Genomic DNA, 20607 nt, shown 5'->3' on the forward strand with positions numbered 1-20607 from the left:
AGATAAAAACAGAGAGAGGCAAACTATAAGAGACTCTTAAATACAGAGAACAAGCTGAGAGTTGCTGGAAGGGGGTGGGGGGATTTTAAATGGGTGACGGGCATTAAGGAGCACACTTTTCAGATGAGCACCAGGTATCATATGTAAGAGATGAATCACTGGGTTCGACTCCTGAAGCCAAGACTACACTGTATGTTAACTAACTTGAATATAAATTAAAAAAAAAAAAATCTAAAATGCTAATCTTCTGATTCCTCTTGCATTGCTCTCTCTACTACACCAACTAAACTACAATCATTTGAGGGTTGCTAAAAAGATCAACACAGCCCATCCATCTGCCATCCATGCCAACCATTACCAATCTGTCTCTAATACTTGATATTCCATCCCAATGATGGAATCTGGAGGATTCCATACAATCTGGAGGATTAAAGGTCTTCTTTTTCTCCTATAACATCATCATTCATTACTATCTAGATGTTACCTTAAAGGAACTGAAAATCTAGTAAAACAATGGGCAAGATTCAGAGCACAACAACTAACTTAATAATCCTCAGCAAAAAAACATTAATGGTACATACTATCATTATTTCCATTTCACACGAGAGAAATGAGGTGTGGAAATAAGTAATTTGCCCAAAGTCACATGGCTAATTAATGCAAGAAAGGATTTTAACTTGAGCAAACCAGCTCATCATCACTAAACCATACTGCTTCTCTGCTGGACATCTCCACTGAGATGCACCGTAAGCACCCAAGACTGAGAGCAATTCACTACACATTTGTCTCAACAAGCAAACATCCTATTCATAACTATTAAATACTTAACATAAAATGCCAAGTAAGGAAAAAGTGATACTACTTTCAAATTCATCCATTAAAATGATTATAAAAGCTGCACAGAAAAAAAAGAAAACATACACACTGTAATTATAATTGTGTACAAAAACTATTTATATGAGAGATTCAAAGGATATATATCCCAAAATATAAATAATGATTTCTGTAGCAAAACAGTTATGGATATTTTGGTTTTTAGTTTTTCTGGTTTTGGTGTTGCTCATTTTTTTTTTTTTTCGGAATTTTAGATCCATAGTCAAATTACTTTTACAGTGAAACTTTTCTTGATATTAAAAAGAAAAAAAGAAAAAAGAAGCAAACCTCAATAGATGATCCACATTCCTGTCACATTTTCCCAAAATGTAACCTTCTAAAACGTTCTAAACTTATCCAGAGTCTGTCTTTATTGTGTTCATTTAAAATCCATAAGATTCTCATGTGTTAACGATTCTACCATCTATTATCTACCCTACTCTAAAAAACATAGTAAGATTCTTTCCCAAAATGGTATGCTTGAGACATGAATTTATAAATAAAAGTCAGGTATCTGGATCTGATGACAACTCCTGCATCTGAGAAAAAAAGAAAGGAGCTGAATGGTGAAAAAGTTAAAGAGCCTTTAAATTACATACTTAGTATAAAGAACTGTATAAAACTAGCAATTCATTTTTGACCCATCAACATTTCAACAGTTTCATCCCACAAGAGGTTTTAAAACTAGTGACCCCATCCTCAAAAGCACTGGAAACAAAAGCTGTACCTCCCAAGAACTACATTTTCCCCATTTCTGTATCCTTTATTTTTCCAGAGTAGAGGTGGCTTTTCTTCTGGGATTTACCTTCCCAGAAAAGTAAGCAAGTCAAAGATATAACTACATAATCCTACTACCACCAGCAAAAAAATCTTTTATCAAGTTTGCCAAAAATAGTCCTAGTAAACAGACCTAAGTAAGCCCAAGAAGCCTAGGGAGTAAAAGGAAAGAACAGGGGACTAGCCATATTTTGCTAATCCATAGAATATAATGCAGTTATTAAAAACAAACAAATAATAAAAGAAGTAGTTCTGAAAGTGCTGGTACTTAAAGATCTCCAAACTATATTAAGTGAAAAAAATTCAAAGCCAATATGAAGACTATGATCATATCTGTATAATATTAATGGATATATGCGTCAGAAAATTGTGGGAAAATACAAAGACACTATTACCACTGTTCCCTAGGGAGGGGACCTTCTACTTTTCATTTCACACCTCCTGTATTCCTAATTCTAACTCCGGGCTGTCAGCCTCAAACTTCACATAAAACTTGTCTCTTAAGTCCTTCTTACTTGCTCTAAGTCTTCAACCTTGAAAATGGTCACTAATACTCTTTATTCTCATCTCCATTATAATTCTAACACCTTTAAACTTGTTTCATAATTCATTTTTGCTAATTACTTTTTTTTTTGTCCTGAAACTTCCTTCTTATTTCTCTGCCTTCTTAAAACAGAATATATCCTGAAGGAAGAAAGCTTACTCAGACTTTTGCAATAATATGACCTAGAAAACTTATGGTACCAATGACTTCACGGAAGCTTCTCTATCCATCATACAACCACATAAAATAATAGTAAGCTTCTCAGGACATCTGGCTGGCTCAATCGGTAGAGCGTGTGACTCTTGATCTCGGGGTCATGAGTTCCAGCCCCATGCTGGGTGGAGAGGTTACTTAAGATAAATTAATAAATAATTTTTAAAAATGGCAAGCTTCTTTGCCAACATACCACATTTAACTAACTCATTTTCATCAGCTTTCAACTGAGAACAATTCCTATTTTCTGAAATGTGAGCAATTCCACCTAACCTGGAACCATCCTACAACTTTAATGAGTAAGCAAATACAATCACTCATGTTGTTAAATTATTAATGCTAAATTGAGTGCAATTCCTATTCAATTTGTCTTTCAAAGGGGCTTCTAAGAGGCTATCCCCCGGTTGTATCTAATTTCAATCCTCTCCAAAATTTCCTAAGTACTAACACACAATATACTTCTGAATCCTAAGTCTTTCCTGGCTAACATACTGACACGCAATACTACCCTATGCCAGAGACGGGTGTCAGAAGCATATATTTACCTAATGCAACTGGCTCCTATTTTCAGCAGCGCCTATTAAGTGTTCCAAAAGCAAAAGTCCACCTAAATCTAGGAATAGTGATTCAGAATACAGAAGCCGGAGTCTCACAGATCTGCATTCATTCCAGTTACCCACTAAGAAGCTTTGTAGACTTATTTAACTTCTCTAAGCCCCAAATTCCCATTTGTAAAGTGGAACTAATAATGTCAGCCTCACAGAACTGTTGTAAGAATTACATGAAATAATACACTTAAAATGTTTAAAACACTGCCTAGCATTTGGTAGATATACTGTACATAGTAGTCATTCATATCATTAAGACAAGAAACAAAGTTTAAAAGTTGGAAAACATCTCAGAAATTATATTCCAATTGTATCACTTCATAGATGATGAAACTAGCCCTAGAAACTAAGCTTACTTGATTGACATCACTCTGGTAATGGTAAAGTTGCAATTAAAACAGGTTTCCCAGGTCCCAATTCAATATTCTCTCTACTAACCAAAATATTTCTTGGTCATCTGTCTGATCCCCATCAAGACAATTTCTCTAATCTCAACTTCTTCAAGGAAGAATTACAGGGACAGGACAAGATCACGGGTCCTTCCAGCTCTAAAATTCTCATTCCATGATTCATTTGAGTCCTAAACTGGCTAACTTAAAAGCACGTCCAGGGGCGCCTGGGTGTTCGGTCAGTTAAGCTTCCAGCTCCTTTTTGGCTCAGGTCATGATCTCACGGCCCATGAGATCAATTCCCATGTGGGGCTCTGTGCTGATAGCAAGGAGCCTGCTTGGGATTCTCTCTCTTTTTCTCTCTGCTCCTCCCCTGTGCTCCCTCACTCTCTCTCAAAATAAACAGGAAGAAAAACACAGAAACAATCAACCATATTTCCAATCTCTATGTACACTTTACTTTCTTATGGACATTTTCAAAACTCTAAAACTTTTACCAGTTATTAATGGTTATGTGAAACTAACATCTCTCAAAAGCAGCCAATCAAAAAGAAAAAGAAAAAGGCAGTCAAATCAGTAAGAGACTGAGACTATTAAAACTAATTACAGATAAGTTATTAGTAACTAAATTGGGCTTACAGACATCATACAATTAAGTCAATATTAAGTAAAGGAGTAAAGGTATTTAATATCCAACATTTTTTAAATATCTAACATATAATCACAATTGAGCTATATATTTGAAACAAATTTAGAGTATCAGGTGTTTTGATTCAAAAAATACAGATAGGCAGACACAAAAATATACCAAAATAGGGTTCAAAATCTAGTTTTAAGAAGAGGTCACTTTTCAAGGCACCTGGGTGGTTCAATTGGATAGCGTCCAACTTCAGCTCAGGTCATGATCTCACAGTTCGTGAGCTCAGGCCCCACATCAGGCTCTATCCTGACAGCTCGGAGCCTGAAGCGTGCTTCAGATTCTGTGTCTCCCTCTCTCTCTGCCCTTACCCCACTCACACTGGTCTCTTTCTCTCAAAAATAAATAAACATTACAAAAATAAAAAGAAGAAGCCACTTTTCATTCTTTAAGTCTTAAAATCTGTTGAGGGAACTGGGAATGGTGCTGATAATAAAACCTCCCGAACAGAGCATCAGTGTGCTACACTCAAAATCCCAGCAAATGGTCTTGCATGGTACTTTAGAATCTAACAAATTCTAATCTACTGACTACAGATTCCTTTTCTAAGAGATCTATAGAGGATCAGTTTAAAGAAGTAGAACACAAAGATAATAAAATTAAAATCCATCCTGAATATAATCATGTTTTATGACACAAAAATCTCTAAGACACACTATCCAAATAGCAGATGATTCATAATCTGGGCTCCCAAGGAAACAGACTCTGAGGCCCTGAAAACTACAAGCAGTTTTACTGGACAGTGCTCCCAAGAACACCTGTACGGGCACAGGGGCAATATGACAGGGCAGAGAAAGCAGACGAAAGTACTAATCAGTAGCACAATTGTAACAGTGGCCTTAGTTAATCCCACCAAGAGTCCTAAAGCTGGATGGCCCTTCACAGAAGTCCCTAACCAAGGCAAGAGGAGGATTCTTTGTATTCTCCACATCAACCAGTAATGAAGTACAGGCTATTTCCAGGAAAGGGACATAATCTCGGATCAGGCAGCTTCTTTCTGTTAGGGCAACTCCCAGAGAAGGATGCAGCCAAGAGCCATCGGCAGCCATGACTCCAGGCAGCTAGGGGAATGTGACTCCATCTTAAAGGAAGATCTAGGTGCTGCATCAAAGCATCTACTGCAATGAATGTCCCTTACTTGCATCTGAGATACTTATAAAGGGCTACACGCTGGGGGCAAGGAAGATCTCAGTAGAGAAGGGGACCTACTATCTTCTGGAAACTACTACATGGCAGTGCTGTGACAGTAACCTTACACGAGTTATCAAAATTTATCACTGAATTCTTGCTCTAAAGACAGGTTTTTTTTTTTTTTCCTTAGCAAAGATGCTAGAAAATAGGTTAAAAGTTATTTTGATTTGTTATATAACACTTAAAATGCTACCTCAGGGCTGCAAATGATCTGCAGACTCAAAATCTTGGTACTCTTTTGGTTTTCAAGTAACAGGCTTACCCTGAAAAGCACTTTAGAAATTGCCTAGGTGATGATGCCCTCAGTGGACAGATAAGGAAAGTGAAGTCAAGAGAAACTCCATGATTTGCCTAAGATCACACTGACTGCAGAGATAGAGAACATGAACTCAAGTCTTCTGATTCAAATTCAGGGATTTCTCTACTTGCCCAGGTGCTTTTATACTCAAAAATTTAACAAAATCAAAATAACCCATGAATCTTATTGTAAAGCTCAGAGTATCCACTTCTTCTAGATTATTTGCATTTTTAAAATGATACAAGTAAGAAACTTGAATTTTATACTAAAAAAATGTCAATCGGTCGTCTGCTAAATGAAATATTCTATCTTTCTGTTAACAACAGCTAACATATAACCTCTATGACAGGCATAATGCCAAGCACTTTGTCTACACTATATCATTTAATGCTTTTAGCAATCCTTGAATAAAGTCAAAGGGATTGTTCCCATTTAGCCAAGGGGGGAAATACAGTTAAAAAAAGTTAAATAGGGGCGCCTGGGTGGCGCAGTCGGTTAAGTGTCCGACTTCAGCCAGGATCTCGCGGTCCGGGAGTTCGAGCCCCGCGTCAGGCTCTGGGCTGATGGCTCAGAGCCTGGAGCCTGTTTCAGATTCTGTGTCTCCCTCTCTCTCTGCCCCTCCCCCGTTCATGCTCTGTCTCTCTCTGTCCCAAAAATAAATAAATGTTGAAAAAAAAAAAAAAAAAAGTTAAAAAAAAAAAAAAGTTAAATAAATTGTCAGCTAAGCTTACAAATATAATAACACACTGGGGCGCTGGGTGGCTCAGTCAGTTAAGTGTCCAACTTCGGCACAGGTCATGATCTCACAGTTCGCAAGTATGAGTCCCACATTGGGCTCTGTGTTGACACCTCAGAACCCGGAGCCTGCTTCGGATTCTCTGTCTCCCTCTCTCTCTGCCCCCTGCCTGTTTACACTGTCTCTCTCTCTCTCTCTCCCTCAAAAATACACATTAAAAAATGTATTTTTTAATGTAATAATGCATAAAGCTGGGATTCCATCTGACTTCAAAGCTTGTGCTCTTAATGTTAAACCATCCACAATGCTATAGCCCTGTTGCTTCTCACTTTTCCTTTTCTGATATATTCAAACTTCTATGATATACATGGTTTATTTTCATAACCAGAAACATATTTTATTATTTTTAAATATTTTTATTTCAAAACTAGATCATTGCTTCAAATATTTAAAAGGTACAAGCAGGGGCGCCTGGGTGGCGCAGTCGGTTAAGCGTCCGACTTCAGCCAGGTCACGATCTCACGGTCCGTGAGTTCGAGCCCCGCGTCAGGCTCTGGGCTGATGGCTGAGAGGCTGGAGCCTGTTTCCGATTCTATGTCTCCCTCTCTCTCTGCCCCTCCCCCGTTCATGCTCTGTCTCTCTCTGTCCCAAAGATAAATAAACGTTGAAAAAAAAAAATTAAAAAAAAAAAAAAAAGGTACAAGCAGATATGAGGTTAAATTAAAAAAAATGTCTCACAGGACAAAATAAATGCGTACTTCCTTATCAGAGATCTGACTCAGTATGATTTACCATTTAATCCATCTCACAAGACAATGTATTCTGACATAGCACTGTATAAAGACAGAAATTCTTAATACATTTTCCAAATATTATTTAGCCAATAAAGTCCAAATAAAGTATCAATGAAACTCTAAAAACTTTTATATTAGCATATTTATGTAAAACTTAGCCATAGTCTGATATTAGAAACTGAAATGATGGGGGAAAGGGTGGTTTTAAATTTCAACTACTGCTACAGTCCATGCAACACTTAAACAGATGTCAGTGCAACTAAATTATTCATGTTATTGTATTAAATATGTCAATCAATCATAGTACAGGCAATGGCTACGGTTCCATCCTAAAGTAAACTATCCTACCATAGTCCAGGTTGAGAATACAGTCCAAGACAGCCAGGTTATATGACCCCATGTCTACTGCCATGACAAAAGATGTGATCACCTGGACCAAACAGCAAATATTCACAAGCTAGCTAGCAGCCAATAACATGGCCGCGTGGCAAAAAAAAAAAAAGAAAAAGAAAAAGAAAAAAAGAAAAAAAAAAAAGCACCCCAATACCAAGAATGAACTACTGCTGAGTTCCATGCTTATTAGGCCTTTGAACTGCAAACCATGAAGAAAAGTGATCAATTAGCCACATAAACTGGCACTAAGTAGATAAACAGTGTAGTCAGGAGATAAAGTAAAAGTACATGAAAGACTTCAGCAAATCAAAGCTATAAACCAGCTAAGGTTTCAAAAGACCATAGACTCTGAGTATGTAGAAGCCATGAAGAAAAAAAAAAACAAAACACTAGAATAGAGGGTAAGAAAATTAGCTGAGAGCAAAATCAAAAGTAGATAGATATAGGGGACACAAATATATGAAGAGTTACTGAGTCCTTTAATAGCTCAACTCTAGAGTGATAATCTATAAAGCCCTGTCATGAAGTTCCAAATAGCACTGCCTTAGAGCCTTCAAAGCCTTCCAGTAAAAATGTCTGAGAGGCTCAGCACCATATTAAATGTTTGGTTTTGAAATTCTACGAAATTCCATCTTATTGCCAAGTGCATCCTTATAACCACTACTATGCTATTTTTGAGCTAAGCTGATGGATCCTTTATTCCTAGAACCAAATGAACTTAATCATAACTATTATCACTATTTCAGAGCCATGGTAAAGCTTATTTCTAGAAGAATGATATGTAAAATGTGTGTTTCATGATACCACTCTTAGAAGGAACAGTCCTAAGTATCATATGACCAACTCCACTTCCAGCCTCAGTTGACTAAACCATCAATGAACACCTTTGGCCAGCCAGAGACCTATGCACAACCCAACAAGAAAAGATGCTGAGGACATTTTAGTCTTCTCTTGGATTTTGGGAATTGAGACACTGAGTCAGTTGGCTACACAAAACTAAGGTGAAAAGTAAGTAGAACTGTGTGGTCAGATGACCATTTGGGGTCTTGAGCATACTGAGTAGGCAGCAATGAGGAGGATGCACACAGAGACACAATGATGCCAGTGGTCCATGAAAAAGTGAGGCAAAGAGAAAAACTCCCTCTGTCCCTGACACCATTCTCTTCAGACCCAACTGTATAGCAATTCTTATTCATGGATCACTTTGAAATTTTACAATAAATCCCCCTTTCAACTTAAACTGATTTGAGGATGTTTATAATTCTTGAAAATAAAAATCATTAGGGGTACCTGGGTGGGTCAGTTGGTTAAGCAACTGAATTTGGCTTGGGTCATGATCTCACAGTTCATGGATTCAAGCCACACATCGGGCTCCACGCTGGCAGTGTGTGTGGAGCCTGCTTCGGATTCTCTTGCTCTTCCTCTCTCTCTGCCCCTTCCCCCACTTGTGCTTTCTCTTTCTCTCTCTCGCTCTCAAAAAAAACAGGGGTCCCTGGGTGGCTCAGTCTGTTAAGCATCCAACTTCGGCTCAGGTCACAATCTCACGGTCTGTGAGTTCAGGCCTGCGTCGGGCTCTGTGCTGACAGCTCAGAGCCCGGATCCTGCTTCAGATTCTGTGTCTCCCTCTCTCTCTGCCCCTCCCCTGTTCATGCTCTGTCTCTCTCTGTCTCAAAAATAAACATTAAAAAAAATTTTTTTAAACCTTTAAAATAAGATAAAATCATTTATTAGAATGTGGTCTAAGGATGACAAATTTCATTCATGCGTTTAATATTAAGTTAGTTTCTGCTTCCTCTACTCTATATTCCTCAGGAAGTAATCTGTGCTCCCTGCTTCTACTTCCTTACTTCCCAATTTATCCCTATGACTCTCCTGAAACTGAACTAGGTATGACTCAACTGTTCCATTCAGTGGACACTTCTCTGTACTTATTTGACTTCTCTACAACATCTGTACGTATCTAATACTTGCCTCCACTTGTCTCCTGTGTGTTGGACCTATATTTCCACCTGCCTCGTGAACATCTCCACTGGGATGGCCACACCTCTAGTTCACATTCATCTTCCTCCCCAAACCTGCTCTTCTTCCTCCTCTACTCTTTACCTTAGTCCATTCCATCATCCTCTCAGTTACCCAAACTACTCACAAGTCCAAAAAACCCTATCAATTTTACACCTTAATTTTCTTGAAAATCATTATATTCTTTCTCTATCCCCAAAGCCATTGTCTAAATTCAAGCTTTAACCATCTCCTGAACTGAAAACTAGAGATCCAGAAATTCTGTTTCAATGGAAGAATTTGGATAAGAATTCCAAATGATTCTAATGTGCAGCAATTTTAGGAATAAAAAGGTATTATTCTCTAGCCAGTCTCTCCCCTAATGTAGCCATCCTCTCTACACAGCCACCAAGTAGTCAGAGTATGTTAGTGAAAAACCACCAAGCATCAAACACTAACTTAGAGCCTACCCACTAAAAAAGAAAACAAAATCCCCACCATAAGAGAGCTCAAGTCTAGTAGACAAATAGTCAAGTAAACAAATTACAAAAACAACATAAAAATTTTTCTAGAGACCTGAAGTATAATAGCTCTTAAATACTAAATGTGTACCGAATGCTAGATACTGTGGTGAGTGCTTCATGAACATTATTTCATTTAATCCTTCCACAACACTTGAGGTATATAAAATCCTCCATTTACAGATAAAGCAACTGGGTCTCAGAGAGCCTGAAATTTTGTGCAAGATCTCACCCTCATGAGTGGAGGAGCCCAGACCTTAAATGATAGTCTAATACCAAAAGCCTGTTCTCCTAATTGGTATGGGATGTTTTGGGAGAAGAGGAGGGAAAAAAAAAAAGCAGGCAAGTAAGTCCCAGTGTCATCTGAACTGAGCAATGCCTACAAGTGATGGTAGGACACTGTGAGCAGAACGAAGCACTTCTACAGAGGTATGAAGGGATGAGAGAACAGGGTAAACACAACTGGTGGAAAACACAACTGGTGAGAAAGGCAGGGGCAGAGCATGTGCAGTAGATGGAGATGAGCCTGGAATCCTATAAAGGGATCAGAGCATTATGGGCCTTGTGTGCCAAAGTAAAAAGTTTGGACATCTCCTGTGGGCAGTGATTAGTCACCAACAGATTTTAGACAAAAGAGTGGTTTACCCAATTTACTTTTTATAAAGATTACCTGGAAAAAATATTTTTGGAGGGTTTTCCTTATTACAGATTTCATCATTTAAAAAATTCCAAGGCTCTTCCCCTAATGCTGTGCTCGGCTATTTCATGATCTTGCATTTGCTTGGCCCCCGTCTCTAAAGATGGCTTCTCTCCCTTGCTCCTCTTGGCCTGTCACTGCCAGTATCAGTAAGGCCTTCAACAGTCTCCACCCACCCCTCCCCTCACAGAATTCCTCTTTCTTTTGTGCTCACAAACTCTTCCTCTGTGTATCTATTAACACTTAGCACATTACATTGTGGGTTTTTTTAGTTTTTATTTATTTATTTTGAAAGAGGGAGAGCACACATGAGCAGGGAAGGTCAGGGACAGAGAGAGAGAGAGAGAGGAAGAGAGAGACAGAGAGACAGAGAGAGACAGAGAGAGAGAGAGAATCCCAAGGAGGCTCTGCACTGTCAGCCCAGAGCCCGATGTGGAGCTCAAACTCACAAACTGTGAGATCATGACCTGAGCCTAAACTGAGAGTTGGAGGCTTAACCAACTGAGCCACCCAGGTGCCCCAACATCTTCCAAATTACTTTGTAATTATTTAAGTATCTGTCTCCCTCATTAAAACTCCGCAAGAATTTTTATCCCCAAGCCCAGCAATTTGCACAGAATAAATGCCCAATAGTATGATGAATGACTGTACACACATGTATACACACACATACACAAGGAGATTGATAAGAAAAGTGTTCCTTGAAGGAACCTGGAGTATATAGTAACAAAATACCAACATCAGCAATAGCTAACATTTATAGAGAGGTAGTTACTCTGTGCCAGATACTGTCAGAGACGTTTACGTGTATTAATTCAGTCCCCCCTCACAACAACCCTATGAGACAGGTACTATTATTATTAAGGAAACAGAGAAATCAAGTAACTTGCCCAAAGCTACTCAGCTAGTAACTAGGAAACAATATCACCCTAGACAGTCTGGCTCGAGAGTTCAGACTGTTAACCACTAATTATACTGTCTCTTTAGCTCAAGCAAAAGACCACCAGGATAAGAAGAGAAAACTTAGTTCAAGCCCTGGTTCTTTTGTATCTCAATCGCTATTCTTAACACACTAAAAATAAATCTCCACAGAGAGAAAATAATACCACTTTTTAAAATGTGTTTCATAAATTAGTAGTAACTGCATCAGACTTAAATGTGTAACCAATCTAGGAAGCCTTCCCTAACATCTTAGTTTAGATCAGGTCCCTCTTGCTGTATGCTCTTAGGGCTCCCTGTGCTTTTCCTTCCTAAGACTCACCCACATGACCATATAGCTATGGGATTTTTGAACAGTTTCTCTTACACCAAGCTCCACGGGGGTTTATGTCTTTTACTCACCAGTGTGTCCACAACACACAGTGGGCCCACACCACACAGTGGGCCCACACCAGACATGTGAGGAAGAGATATGTTCAAAAGGTCTTCCCTATACATTACCTTTTTCTGCACACACTGTCGTCATTCTAATGTAAATTATAATTTCTGAGCGCCTAAAATATCAAAATCTCTCCTATCTCATCTCTACCTATACTCTCCTATGGTTTTAATCCATCACATGCAACACTGACAAATTGCTCTTCCTTAAAACATTCCTCTCATACTCATTCCACAAACTTTTTAACTCCCAACTCTGTGCCTGAAGAAAGCCAGAATGTCATTCCAAAATATGCCAGGTTAGCATATTGATTATCTTTAATTAAAGGCACTAAAACAGCAGGTATAAGAACACTCTGACCCTCTTTTTTCTTTTTGAAAGCAAGAGATAAAACTCTCATGTGAAAGGCACCCTCGCTGTACCGGGAGGAAAAAAGATTTTCTCATCAGTAGACACAGAGAATTTGGAACTGAGAAATCTGCATAAACAAACCTCTTCAACTAAGCTTTATCTTCTTGGCTACTTCTTCACCATTTACTACCCTTAACCCAAACCCACTGTCTTGTCAATTCTTCACAAACGTATTGTTTCTTTGTCTACAAGGTATAAACACCTGGTCTGGTCACTTCTTTGGGTCCTCATACTCTTGTGAAGCTTCTCATATACATGCAAAAATTTAATAAAACTTGCATGCTTTTCTCCTGTTAGTCTGCCTTATGTCAGTTAAATTCTTAGGCCCAGCCAGACACACCCGAAGAAGGTAGAGGAAAATTTTGCCTGTCTTGCATACCAGATATATTTCACTGCTTAATAAAACCTTTTTTTTTTTTTTTTAGATTTTATTTTTGTAATCTCTACACCCAACATGGGCTCGAACTCACAACCCCAAGACCAAGTATTGCATGCTCTTACAACTGAGCCAGCCAGGCACCCCTGCTTAATAAAATCTTACTGATTTCATAATGCCTACAGAATAAAGTTCAAAATGTCAGATTTGTCTGCTGAAATAAACAAGAAGAAAAGTTACCCCAGATCTGGATCCCCACTAAAAGACACAGGGCTCCTCAGAGAATTGGCTATTTTCAGGGCTAGGAAAGAGTAATGGATGAGCTTAGAATACACTGTTATACCAAAAAGTAGCAAAGAGGTTAAAAAAAAATTATTGGAGAATGTCAAAAGGACACAGGGCCACCCTAATGGGCTCCCACTGTTCAAATCTGACACAATTAGAGCACCAAAATAATTAAGAACAGTGATGAGTTATAAACCATTTTTAAAAACTGAAATTAGTAAAGAAAAAAGGAAGCTGACAGAAAGGAAATGGAGAGGGAGGGAGCGAGGGAAGGAGGAATGGGAAACCCAATGACCAATTGGTGAAGGAGAAGGGAATGCTGGAGTGGGAAAATCGTCATTTTGCAGTCATTATGGTGAAGACTAGATAGGCAATGAACAACAAAGAATGAACAATGGATGCTAAATTTAAGGGAAATTTTTGATAAGGAGCAAGATATTTGCAGGGTCTTATAAGTAGATGCCTACTAATGGCAAAAGAAAGAATAGTATTATACAGTCAAAAATGGGCTACACCTTGACCTTTGACAAGGTAATCAAATCTAACAGCACCTACGGAGGACAGAAAGACACCCTGGGTCTCCAGATGTGAGGCAACATCTTCTAGGCAACATCCTGGCCAAGAATGCATAATCTCAATCTAATCACAAGAAAATATCACATAAACATAACATGAAGAACAGCGTAGGGGGAAAAAAAGCAGGAGGGGATCTGTACTCTTCATAAATACAAACAAATGCTGTGGAAATGTTCCAGATAAAAAGAGACTATAGCAATATGACAACTAAATATACTACCTAATCCTAACTGGACCCTAAACTGGTGAGGGCAAAATGTTACAAAGGACATACCAGATCAACTGACAAAACTGGAATTATAGATAGTAACTGAACCAAAGTATATTTATGAAGTTGGCAACTATACAGTGGCTATGTAAATAAATATCCCTATTCTTCCTTGAAGTATTCAGAGGTAAAAGACCATAACTGATCCTCAAATGAGTCAGAGAAGAAAAAAAAAAAAAAAAGAAAAAGAAGAGAGAAGAAAGTGAGAAAAATGTTCCTTGTAGTGGCACCTAGGTGCTCAGTAGGTTAAGCATCTGACTCTTAATCTCAGCCCAGGTCATGATCTCACAGTTTGTGAGTTCAAGCCCCACATCTGAAAGCCTGCTTGGGATTCACTCTCCCTCTCTCTCTGCCCCTCCTCTGTCCTTTCTCTCTCTCTGTCTCAAAATAAATAAATAAACTTGAAAAAAAAATTTAAAAAGCTGTTCCTTGTTCCTATTATTTTATTCTTGCAACTTTTTGTAAGTTTGAAACTAGTTCCAAATAAAAAGTTTAAAGTTAAATATGTATTCAACTAAAACGGCACCACCCAATACATAGGGTTATAGAATAATTGAAATATGATTAGTACAAATTGAGCTTTGCTGTTAGTACAAAATACACACCAGATTTCAGATACCTAGTTAAAAAAGAGAGAGAGGGAGAATGTAAGATATATCATAATTTTTATATTGAATATTTTAGATACATGGTCAAAATAAATGTTTTAAAATTAATTTCACCTCTTTTTACTTTATCTTTTTTCACCTCTTCTTACTTTAAATGTGGCTACTAGAAACTTCAAATTACATATGAAATTCACATTTGCATTGAACAGGGATGAGCTAGAAAAGCAAGCATCTCCACAATGGGGTGTCACACTATCTTTGTAAATTTCTCTCTCAATTTCTCCGTGCTGTAAACAGATCTCTTCTCTCTAAAAGTCACTTGGTGTAAGCTACTTGAGTGTAAGGACTGTATCTTATTCATTGCTGTATCCCCAGTTTCTAGCACATAGCCAAGTGTTACAAATATCTGCTTACTGAAAAGTAATATGTAAAGGAAGGAGGAAGAATGAACTCATTCCCATCTCTGCATCTTTACTTATACTGTAACTCCTTCCTAAAAAGAAACCTTCCTAAGACCTCTCCTACACACACACATTCTCCAAAACCCCACCTCATGCTCATTTTCTCCAAGGAGACTACCCACTCACACAGGATCATTCGGATCTTTCCTCTTCTGTACCACTACAGCCTTCATTGTCTGTACCAATTTCTCTGGCACTTAATCATATCCTTGAGGAAGAAGTTAAGTCTCATATTTTCCCAATATCTTCCACTGTGATTAGCAGAGTGCTAACCATATCAATTGAGGAGTAGTGGAAAGGGCAACAAGGTACCAGAAAAAGAGAAATGGATTGAGTTGGGAAAATCTGGCTCTTGGCTCAGTTTTGACATCTACTAACCGTGTTGCCCTTAGATAAATCACTTAATCTGTTTATACTTCCTCATTTTTAAAATCAAATAAAAAAAAATAAATAAAAATAAAATCAAATAGACCTGCTGACCATAAAAGAAGCCTTTTATTTCTACAATTCTAGAATACTTAAGTCCATTTTTTTCTTTAGCAATGTTATTGGCATATACCAGCAAAAGGAAATCTAATACTCTAAACCACTGTAAATTCCTTAAGAAAGAAATAGCAACGAAGTTTACATACTGCCTAAAGTACTAAATGCTGATCATCTATCTGTCTGGTCATCAAGCACTTTATTATTTTTTTTTAAGATTTTATTTTTAAGGAATCTCTATACCCAACGTGGAGCTCAAACCTACAACCCCAAGATCAAGAATTGCATATTCCACCAATTAAACCAGCCAGACACCCCATGGTCATCAAGCACTTTAAATTCGTAATTCTCTTCAAAGGACCATTAAGCGAAATAGTCAATACATACATGTTGAAGCAACCATAAAAAGATTTTTTTTTCTAAATCAGACCCTTTCAAGCCTCAGAAAGACAACTTATAGTAAGCTAATGGAAACAAAAAAAGAAAAAGGAAGAAGAAAACAGAAACATTTTCTGTAAAGTACCCTGGGACCTTATTGGTGATGTTCAGTGACTCAGAGTTACAACTGACTGCAAGCACATTGTCTGTTTCTTCTTTAAAAATGCTTTTTAAAGGACACTATTCAGAAGAAAATAACAGCAGTTAAAATGAAAAGGTCATCTAAAAAGAGAACGCTAAAGCATGGAGACCATTTCAAACAAATCCCTAAATTAGCAACTTTCATCTTAATATCTTATCACCTCCGATGAGAAATAAGATTATCAGGGTGGGGTAAAATAAAATGGTTGCCATGTTACATAATTTAAAGATTCTAGTTATACTTGTTAGTGAATACCACCTGTGGAGTCAATAAAGTATATACTGTAGGAATATGCCCTCCGACCAGAAGTTTTCCTGATGGTCCCAACACCCTGACCCAGAGTGGCACCCAGGGCACTCTGTAATTACTTTTGAATGGTCAACATCCTCTATCTGGCTGTGAGTTTTAAAGGGAGGACCCATTTATCAAGTGTATCCCAGCCCCTTGCATATGTCTGACATTTACTGACACTCAATAAATACACAGGGAACAAAAAGTAACTGAGAAACAATTCAAATTTTATACGTATAAAAGAGTATACATATTTAACACAGTGGCTCTCAATCAAGGGCAATTTTGTCCGTAGGGGAATATGGTAAAGTACGGAGATATTTTTGGTTGCCACGAGGGGAAAGGGAATGGGGGAAGGGTGCTACTGGTCTGAAGTGAGGAGAAGCCAGGGATCCTCCTAAACATCTTAGAATTCAAAGGACAGCCCCGCACAACAAAGAATTATCCAGTCACAAATGTCAATAATGCCTTGGTTAAGAAAGTCAGTCTTCAACTGACTTAGTCATATGTGATGATTCTATACCACATCTCAGTAATAACCAGAACAAATTCCAATTTTGCAGTTTTAATTAAAACTTCGGTCACAGTTGATGTGTATGTATCAACACGTGGTCTTTATATAAAAATAGTCCTAATATGATGGTAATGCTTAACAACATTAAACCAAGAGTACTGGAAAGTATTCCATATTTCTGAAAACGAATCTATAAATGCCAGAATACTTTTTTTTTATTAATCTTTTGTTTTTTTTTAAGTAATCTTTACACCCAACATGGGGCTCGAACTCACAACTTGAACCCAAGCTCAAGAGTCGCATGCTCCCCAGACTGAGCCAGCCAGGCAACCCTACCAGAAGCTGCTGGTAAGTCAGTAAACACTTTGTTTTATTTATAAACTTTAAAGCAGACCATAGGCAAACTAATTTTCAGATGTGGAACTACGACAGAAACACAATCTGAAGCATGAGCTAATCCGTTCCTCCAGGTCCCATAAAAGAAAAATCTCCAAGTACTACAAGCAAATCACGCACAGATGTCCTTACTATTGAACACAGGAACTGAGGGCAAGGGTAAAGGGCATGCCCTTGCTACTGCCAAAATCATCAGCTTATCAAGATTTTAAAAGACTCTGACAAAACCACTGCAGAAAATCATCAAATGTCAATACAGGGTGGTAGATTCAAAAGTTAACTATTTCTCCCCCAGACGGATGACCAAGTTTCACATGACTTGAACATTTCACAAAGCTATGCAGGAGCCAAGAACACTCCCTTTCCATATAGTGGATGACTCAACTGTCTTTGGCACATTCCTTGGCTGAATACTACAAACGCACTAATTTCTTTTGTCCTTTGAACTAGTGAGGCTACTTCCCCAGCAACCATCTAATGAGTTTGGCCCCAACTTTTCAATCATTTACATTTTGTTGCACCGCTCCCCCATCACTTTCAAAAAAAAAAAAAAAAAAGCTATCCAAAACAAAAACTTGAGTACAGTAACTCTTGTAGGAAAATATGCCCTATTATTATTCCAGGAACTGATTTCTAAACAACACACCTACAGCTTTCCAATGTTCGTATTTTTTATATCTTAAGGGGTTTTTGTTGTTGTTCCCCCCCCCCCCCCCCCAGATTTCCAATAGGGATAGTAGCACTGGCAGAAAGTGAAGGAGTATGCGTATATCATTGGATAAGGCTTACTGCGAATTTATTCTTGGAGAGCTCAAAAAGGGTCCTGGGCTGAGAGGGGGAAACGCATTTTTAATTGGGGGTTGGGGGGCGGGGGTTCCAAGAGTGAGTAATATCTTCTTCCTCAGCTGACTTTGCCAGTAAGTGTCGGTACCACGATTGGGCCCGAGCTAGGCCGGGTTTAACCACATTACCCTGCAATACTGTCCAGCCGAGAGTGGCAGGTGCGTGCAAAGTTGGGGGGCGCGGTGGGCGCGAAGGATGCAGAGGCTGAGCAAGCCTCCCGCGATCTCCCACGGGGCGCTCTCCACCCGTCTGGACGCACTAACTCCCTTTGCGTTGCCATTCCCGGAGCTGGAAGGAACGCGCCGGCACCACACCCTCCCGCCCCGCCGCCCGTCGCACTGACAGCCCCGCGCGGGAGCGCGGCGCCGGGCCTGGGCGCGCGGGGCCGCCGGGGACTCGGCGCCGGCCCGGGCTCCGGCCTGCCGCCCCGCCGCCGCCGCCCCACCCGCCCTCCCTGCCCTCGCGGCCCGCCCCCGGAGAGGACGGCCGAGGCCTAACCGCCTCCCGGGGCTGCGGGGCCTACAGAAGGAAGGAGCCCGCGCTGAGGAGGGGCGTCCACGCCGCCGCCTGGGCTCCTCAGCTCGGCGGCGGCGCCCGCAGCCCCGGACTCGGGCTCTCCCGCTCACGTGCTGCCGGAAAGACGGTTTCACTCTCTTACCCTCTGCAAAATCCTCCTAAACATGGTTTAAACACCACCCGGGCCGCCGCGGTGACTCTCCGGACCTTACGCGGGACCACTCACTACTCGGGGGTGCGCGGGCGGGAGAGACTGAGCCGGGAAGGGACCGGGGAGGAGGTCGGGGCGAGGCGGTGGCGGCAGCCGCTCGGGCGGCCCCGACTTCCCCACAGGCGGCGAGAGGGAGCGCGCGCGAGCGAGAGACGAGGTAGCCAGCGAGCGCCCGCCCGCCGGCCGGGCCGCCCCCGTAACTGACAGCTGGGCGGACCCGCCCGTCGCGCCACGCCCTCCCGGCCTGTCCATCCGCGGGGGGCGGGGCCCTAAGGGGCCCGGCCCGGCCTGCGACCAATCCGAAGCGACGGCGGCGTGGGCGGCTGCGTGACGGACAGGCGGCAGGACGCTGGCGCCGCCGCTCCTTCCGGCGGGCAAGGGGACGCCGCGGCCGCCGAGCGCACGCCCGCGCTCCGTCAGAGGCCGTGCCCGCGCGCCGACCGCGTGCCCGCCGGGGAGGTGGATGGGGAGACCTGGGCCGCGGCCTGGGGTGGTCCCAGACCTCGGCGGGTGAAGAGGTTACGGGGTGCGCACCTGCGACCAAAACTCAGGCTGCTTCGTCAAATTTGTCAACGTGACCCTGGTCTCGACCGAGCCTGGACTGCATCTTCATTTCTGCTGGAAGAGCTTAGCCCCTGGGTGAAAGCAGAGAATCGCAGACAGGATTAACCTGTCTGTTGGGCTTTCCTCCTCCTCTTCAACCCCTGCTTTCCTTTCTCTACTCCCTTTTTGCTTCCAATTTCAGCCAAAGAGAAAGTATAGAATCAGAAGAAAGGATAGGAAGAAACTGGAATTTGAGTTGGCAAGAGAAGTTTAGGGTTCTCCTTTCTGGACCATAACAACATTTAATGGACTGATGTCGCTAACATGATACACTTTGTCTTTCTAAAGCACATGTGTGGCCCATTCTCCTGAGGAATTTTAAGTCCTATTCGAATAATAGGTATATGAGTTGAGTCAACATTAATGCGTATGTTTCATAAAGAAAAAATAAGAAGGTCACAGATAAACAGTGTGCCAAAACAAGGACGTGGACTTCAAATTGACTTCCAGGCACCATGTCATCATTTAAACTCAACAATCACAGCTCCAGAGTCCTACCATTCTGCTAATATTCACAAGCTAAGAGGTTCAGAAGTTTTACCCTGAGAAGAAGAGAAAACTTTAATATTATTTAAATAGGAAAAGAAGGAGTAATGCAATTGACCTTGTCTACCCAAGCAATGAATGGAGTGGTTTTTGGAAAGTACTTCCAGATTGTTTGAAAAGATGCAGCAAATACTATTTTCAAATGAGTTAATGTAAAAGTGTTTTTTTCTAAAGTGTAAAGCATATGATATAATATGTTTCTATTCCAAACATGTTCTGTGTTTTAGTGTGTGTGTCTATAGTGCAACAAAATAGTCACACCTAAAACTAATACATTATTAATCACTATTGATTATTGCACTTAAATATTTCCAGACAAACATAGCAAAGCACACACTTTTCCATCTTTCCAGACACAGGGTGCTTTATTTTCAGACAACATGGGAAATACTTTGACCAACATAGGGTGATAAAACTATGTGGCATAATAAATACATACTTGGTCTCTGTACCAAGATCCTGACACAGACTTTGTAAGACCCTTGTAATTTCCTGACTGACAGGATGCTAGAAGCATCTTTTGTTCTAATAT

At 40.2% G+C, this 20607-nt stretch overlaps 1 protein-coding gene across 2 annotated transcripts in view; it reads right to left on the reverse strand.

Annotated features, from left to right (window-relative positions):
* EEA1 (early endosome antigen 1) overlaps nt 1-19115 on the reverse strand; it is a 115536-nt gene extending 96421 nt beyond the window's left edge. For both annotated transcript variants that reach the window (XM_047865742.1, XM_047865741.1), the window contains exon 1: nt 18858-19115. In XM_047865742.1, coding sequence (XP_047721698.1) covers nt 18858-18881 — 24 coding nt within the window. In that variant the 5' untranslated portion in view covers nt 18882-19115. The remainder of the gene's footprint in view (nt 1-18857) is intronic.
* Nucleotides 19116-20607: the final 1492 nt, after the last annotated feature.

Source organism: Prionailurus viverrinus, chromosome B4, assembly GCF_022837055.1.
Source record: "Prionailurus viverrinus isolate Anna chromosome B4, UM_Priviv_1.0, whole genome shotgun sequence".
Classification (NCBI taxonomy): Eukaryota; Metazoa; Chordata; class Mammalia; order Carnivora; family Felidae; genus Prionailurus; species Prionailurus viverrinus.